The sequence below is a fragment of the Scomber japonicus genome, chromosome 16 (assembly GCF_027409825.1).
Source record: "Scomber japonicus isolate fScoJap1 chromosome 16, fScoJap1.pri, whole genome shotgun sequence".
Classification (NCBI taxonomy): domain Eukaryota; kingdom Metazoa; phylum Chordata; class Actinopteri; order Scombriformes; family Scombridae; genus Scomber; species Scomber japonicus.
Window position 1 is genome coordinate 9,192,005 of NC_070593.1, and position 7,034 is coordinate 9,199,038.

Consider the following 7,034-nt stretch of genomic DNA (forward strand, 5'->3'; position numbering starts at 1 on the left):
TTACAGCTTAATGTTTTCTCTGTATTTTCATTCTGTTAAAGTTTTTGGAATGACCAACAAACATATTTTTTCTTTATAAACCAAAAACCTGCTTCAGTTAACCCATAATTAACAGCACAAACTAGGCCTAAGTAATACTAGACTTATTAAGCCATGAAATTAACTGGAAAGGTGAATATTTAATCTATGTTTAAAATGTAACTTTGTAAATATCTAGAGATATAAGAAGTCTTATTTCTATTTTAATGCATTAGCAGCTGGTTTGGGACTGCATGGAGTTTGCATGTTATCTCTTTGCCTGCATGCTTTCTCTCCAGGTACTCTGGCTTCCTCCCATAGACTAAAAACATGCAAGTTAGATTAATTGGTGCCTCTAAATTGCCCGTAAGTGTAAATGCTTGTCTGTTTCTGTTAGCCCTGTGATAGGGTGTAACCCCGCCTTTCGCCCATGGTCAGCTGAGATCGGCCTCAGCTCCCCTGCAACACTCTCTAGAGAGGATATGCGATAAAGAAAATTGATGGATGGATTTTAATACAGGCATCTTGTACTGCTGTATTTCATTTTTGCTACCTCACATTTTGTCTTTATAATGGACATACAGTATACCACATATAAAAGATTCTGTTCCTACCCTTCATTAAATTATCTGAGGAATCTACTCTGAGCATTTCAACCAAAGGGAAGGATACAGTGAACCACAGAGTTTGGAGTCTGATTGGGTCCACACATATAAAAACATATCATATACACACACACCAAAAAAGGAAAAAAAAGAAAAGAAAAGAAAAAATGTATCAGGATTCACATAATTTCTTTTTTGTCTGTCTTTTAAAAAACGTTTCTAAAAATAAAGATGCCAAATTTGGTTGAATTTCTTTTTGTTTATCTTCAGAATTTTAATATTGAGTGAAGTGCTCAATCCACCATTGTGAAAAAAGGGCAAAATAGTGTCACTGAAATGAATGGTAATGCTACCGATATTTATATTATCATGTTAATTACAGTTATCTTGTCTGTTATTATCTGTTAAACAAAGTCATGAATTCAAATATGTTTCATAATGAATACACAAGGACAACACATAATAACATATTTATAAAGAATAAGTTATTCCTGTCATTAACTCAATGTTAATTTCTCCACAAAATTGCACCCTGAGGTTTTCCTGAAGTATTTTGTACATGCATGTTTTGTACACTAGATGGCACAGTCCACCAACTTTCTATCACCCTAAAACCTGACAGCATTTTGTTGAGAGGAAGGACCCTCCATATAACCAAAAGTCAGCACCATGGATAGCGCCATATGGATTCCTGTCCCTGATTGGTTTCCTGGATAGTTTCTATTAATACTTAGATTCATTTGATTTCTCACATTTCTGCTCCCACTCAGGATGTGCCCTTCAACACAGAGAATATCCATGCTGTAAAACACCTCTCTGGTATTTATGTCTGCTTTCCACAGACAGTGAATACTTAATTAACACAGGCCATGATAAAATGGGTCATTCAAGACACGGTGAGAGACAGAAAGAATCACAGCAGGGATACGTACAGCACTTTAGTCTTTATCAACCTTTTCGCAAGTTTGACTAAATTGAAATTTTCATGCGATCATGAATATATGAACAAAGCTGCCAAAGAAAATGCACACTGGAGGGCAGATAAAATGGGGCAATATCAATAATGCACAAGTAATGGGATCTGTTGTGGAGAGTGTGACTCCCGTTCAGACTGTCATATTTATAAACAACAAGTTGAGAGGATGAGCTTTTTGTGTCCGATGTGAAAAAGTATCGGGGCCAAGCATCCCTGTTTGACTCCTGAATTTAGGTCTCTAGTATCTGGGACATATATCCATAATTAGCAGTTGTGTGTTACTTCTTCCTTCACTTCCCCTCCAGGCACCATTTCCACTCCAGGTAAACTACCTTCATGGATTTTATATTGCAGCTCACTTGATCAGCAAACTGTATGAATGCTGGTAAAAGACAGCAGTATGGTAGTTTAACACATAGACTGTATTTCAAGGTTAAACAAGGTAATTTGAAAACCTTTACCTGACATAGCAGGATAGAACCTGAATCTGGACTTGAGGTACTGCTTATAGGTACCCACAGGCAGGATGTAGAACAGTTCCCTAGATGCATGGCAAGGACACTGAAAAGTAAAACTACAGGACAGCAAAGAACAGATCGGTGTGCAAAAATAACCGGAGTGATACACAACATGTCAGAGAGCATAAAGGACGAGGTTTCATTCTCCCCAAATACCTAAGAGACAAAACCCCCTGAGTTAGTGATATATGAAGTACATCGGTTGCTTTTATAACATTTTATTAATTGATAGTAAGTTGTGTTTTATTGGGAGCATGCAGAGTGTTAAACATAAATATTGCTGCAGTCCCTTCAGTCGGTCAATATTAAAACATATAACAGCAGGATAACAAACAGTACAAAGCAAAAGAAACACACAGGACACATAAAAAATACAAAGCTACACACAATCACACATCACATGTAATGTAGAATCAATGGTTACAGAGCTGAAACCAGCTATATATCCATATTTAGCCACTTCTACTTCGCTATAGTACAGGGGTACATTTTGTACTTCTGACAACTGCAAGTAACAGCTACTTTGCAGCTTAATGAACACATTATACATTGTTATCAATAATATACAGTGATATAAATGACAATGAGTACATTAGTCTGCCTAATGATATTTTATGGATTTGCTTGTAGTTGTAGTGGAGTATTTTTATAGAGTGATAGGCTACTTAATTAAAGGATTGGAATACTTCTACTAATACTCAATAAAATAAACAATATCAGAAGTTGTGTGTCTGACGGGAAAGATTAAAATCTTCCTTTTCTTCTGTTTCTCTGCTTCATCAACAAGCCCAGAACTTGGAAATGCATCAGTCCTTTAAATGCAGTTATGAAGCGGCTGACTCCATTTTACATTATAAGGCATAAGAATAGTCAGTATTTGTTGTATATGAGTGACTAGATACAGTATAAGTGCTCTGCTCCCTCTAGTGTAGCAGACTCAGTAATACAGTCCGCTCTGGGCAGTGTTTGTAGCAGTGTGGTGCATTTTCACATATTTCCTCCCTCCATAAAAATCAGGTCATGCTGATAGCTTTTCTCTGCTATTGGCCATATCAAGCCAGGCTGTGCTGCTTATGCATGGGTCTTAACTCATCTCACTGTGAAGTGATTAACAAATAATTATATGCATGTGTTGCATAACATACAAGAAACACTCAGTGCTTGGGTTTAATAGGTTGTTAATGATTTGACAGCTTTAAATACAAAAATGTTTTGTGACTTTTTTTCTATTTCTTGCGTTTTTTTGTGGTTTGAGGAAAATGGCAGTTTGGACTGTTTCACAGTTTCTGGCCTCTCATTACAGTAGGTCAATCACCAGCAACTCTTGGTTACATGGGGAGTGTCACAGACTTTACCCAGCAGGATGTGCGTCATGCTGATCTGTTTATTAGCTTGTCTGTGTTAGTGGATTATCTCAGAAATGAGCTCAATCGTCTCCACAGAGGTGTTTATGAGGCAGCCCACACAGTCCACACATTATTGAGAATCTGGCAAGACAGAAATGGGAATCTAAAATTACAGCCTGTGGGTTCAGTGTCTTCTGTATGATAGCAGTGAATGAATGACTTTTTATTAGAACAGGTCTTATTAGAGCATTTAACCAGTACTTCTCTGTTTGGCTCTGTGCCTCACGGCATCTTGCAGCACAATGACTGGCTCTGACTCTCCTCTAGAGTCTGGCTCACTTTGATCGTGTCCCTGCGGCGCTCTTCATTGGACAGACCCGTGTCGCACAGTATCATTTGTTTGACAAGGAAGGCACCAGCTTCATCAATATTTATATTGTCCTATAAATGGTAAAGCAGAATATAATTTAGATCATTGTGTATTTGTACATGTTGAGTTAAGTGACTGGCTCGGTGTCTGGACCTTGCTACAGGTTTGTTCCTGTGTGTTAATATTTAAACAAAATATTTTATGTGAAGACTACCCAGTGTTAAAGTTCATAAATAAAATACAACCTGAAATAAAGTCTGTCAATGCGAAAACCATCTGAGAATAAAAAATGCAAGCAGTTGTCAGCATGATAAAGCAAAAGTGTAACAGAGTAGGAGGTTAATATGAAGGCAAGAAAGACATGCAGCTTTAATTTTTGAAGACAAAACAAACGTTTTTAAGCCTGCTTTGTGTGATAAGTATTACTGGCTGTATGGCTGTATTTAATTAAGGGGCTGATGTACATTCATTTAGAAATATCCACCAACATAAACAAAGACCTAGCCATAGAGGTTAGATAGTTACAATATAGTTAGTAGTATATAGGTAGTTACAATATGTGCCTTAGTTGATATTGTACTTCAGTGATCCAAATCTTCAAATAAATTAGCAATTAGCAAGTGATTTGCATGGGCCTGTGGACTTTGGGGCCTTAGAGGTCTGAGGCTTGACTTTGAAATATGTTCACTAAAAAATCATGACAAAAGAAAAAGAGCACAGGAAAAAATTAATATTTGACTTCTCCATTAATCAGGCTTGACTGAGCCAAAAACGACTGATAAATGTTGCACTGCATTTCCTTAACTGCGACTTTCTTTCTCTCTTTCTTAATAACTGAAATAAGACACACACCTTTGCAGAGGTTTCAAACCATCCCAGGAAGCCTTTGTCATTACAGAAGCTGTCCAGGGAGGACACCAAGTCTCCATCTCTCCCTGTCTTGTCACATTTGTTGGCCAGTAAGACAGCAGGGACTGGACGTCCGCTGTCAAGACAGACTTTGCTATCTAGGTCCTGCTTCCACTCTGAGGCAGCCTCTAAAGTGGAGCTGTTTGTCATGTCAAAGACCACCACCGCTCCACTTGCCTCTTTGTAGTACGCTCTGGACATCTTCTTAAACCTCTCCTGGCCTTTAGGGAAGAGAGAAAACAAATCTGTGTAATATATGCTTCTCTACAGCATGTGCTCAAACCTGAATCCAAGGATGAGGATTAATTCATTTCTCACAGTTGTTGTGATTTGGCAAAAAGGATTACATTTTTAGGATTTGAATTTTAAGTTGGCTCAGACACTCAGGAAGTAATGCTAATGTTTATTTATCATGTGCGATTTGAATGATCATATTAAATCCAACTACTGTGGTCTACACGTTATGTAACAAGTGAGAGTATGAACAATCATTTCTGAAATAATGGACACTGTTTAGGATTAAAATTCGATCTGATTTAGTGAAAGGCTGCAATTTCCTGAAGCTGAAAACACTCCAACATACTGTGAAAATATCCAATAGTCATTCTCAATCATGAATTATAAGTTTGAATTCCAACACAGGACAAATTGGTCTCCCATTGGACTTAAGACAACTCCACCACTGCAATGTTAAACTCATCATTCTGACACTCACCTGCAATATCCCAAAGCTGCAGTCTCACCAGTGTATTGGCATCCCATTCAATAGTTTTCATGAAGAAGTCAACTCCAATAGACGGTTTGTATCCGTTATCAAAGTGTTGCTGAACATAACGCAAGATAATGCTGCTTTTCCCCACGCCTGTATCGCCAATCACTAAAACTTTGTACAGCTTTTCAGTGCACAATGACAAAGAATGGCGAGCCATAATACAGACTAAGTGAAATAATACTTGTCTTTTTTATACATCTACAGCTACATCTGCTTCACATGGAAAAGGTTTTAAATAATGGTGTTTCAACCCTCCTCGCTGTTCACAGAATCACTTTTTCTTTCACTGTTCCTGTTTTACCAGCACACTAAAGCCGTAAATCTTTGACCTTTGATTGTAAACAGTTACTGCAGCACAAGGACTGTAACCTAATTGTGTCACCATGAAAAACAGGAGACAAAAGAATAAAAAATATTTAATTTACTCCAATTAAACAAGTGTCTTTCAAATGCTCTACAGTAAATATTTGTTTAAAATGGCAGACTTAATTGATACTGTACTGTATACATCAGGCTGCAAATAGCTTATTCAGACTATTACTAATGGTAACAGTAGCACTTCATCACATTATACGGTTTTGATAGATTGTTAAAATCTTAATATTTAGGAAATTGATTGGTATACACAATAAAGCATACACAGCTAATGAATTCATTCTAATACTGTAATGCATATACTGCCAATATCACCTGGATACCAAAAATATGATACACAATTCATACATTCACAAAACATATACATGTCATTTTTCTATTACAATAATCTATACAATTATGAAATCAGATGTCTAATTATAAAAGATACAAATTTGAAGCTATAGTTCAACTTGCATTTCAAGACCATAGAAATGACACAAATATACAAACGAAAATCTTAATGGTACGGAAAACGTGGCACTTGAACTTGTCCTCTGCTACATTCGTGATACAGTCAGTGTGCTTGCCTGGCAGTACTGCATCTATCAAAAAAATCACAAATAAGTGTTTTGTTTTATCTTTTTTTTTTTTTTTTTTTTTTTACCAACAAGACTTCATGCTGGCATTTCACCTTTTAAATGTCCTACAATTAGATTTTTATTCCGCATTCACAGCTTAAAGGAATAGTTTGACATTTAGGGAAATTTGCTCATTTTGCTCTCTTACCAAGAATGAGATGAGACACTAAGCTACTCTCGAATAATTACAGTAAATATGTAGCTACAATCAGCAGTCTGTTAGCTTAGCTTAGCATAAAAACTGGAAACAGGTCTCATTCTGTCCACAGGTGACAAAAATAAAAATTCAAACCTGTAAAGCTAACAAATAAATAAGCACATTATTTCTTGTCTTGTTTAATCGATACAAAAATTGTGTTAAAACGATAAATTATGATTTGTTACCCTGTTTCCAGTCTAATGCTAATGCTAAGCTAACCATCACCTTGCTTCACCAGTGGTGTATTTGATCTTCTCATTTAACTCTCAGGAAGAAGGCTAATGAGCGTATATTCCTAAAATGTTTCATTATTGCTTTAAACTTTC

At 36.5% G+C, this 7,034-nt stretch overlaps 1 protein-coding gene across 1 annotated transcript; it reads right to left on the reverse strand.

Moving 5' to 3' along the window:
• Window positions 1-3,745: 3,745 nt before the first annotated feature.
• On the reverse strand, window positions 3,746-5,671 carry rab32b (RAB32b, member RAS oncogene family). The gene is made up of 3 exons (XM_053336270.1): window positions 5,458-5,671; window positions 4,686-4,963; window positions 3,746-3,904 (listed from the first exon to the last, which is right to left on the reverse strand). The coding sequence occupies exons 1-3, from the start codon at window positions 5,669-5,671 to the stop codon at window positions 3,746-3,748; spliced, it is 651 nt and encodes a 216-aa protein (XP_053192245.1).
• Window positions 5,672-7,034: the final 1,363 nt, after the last annotated feature.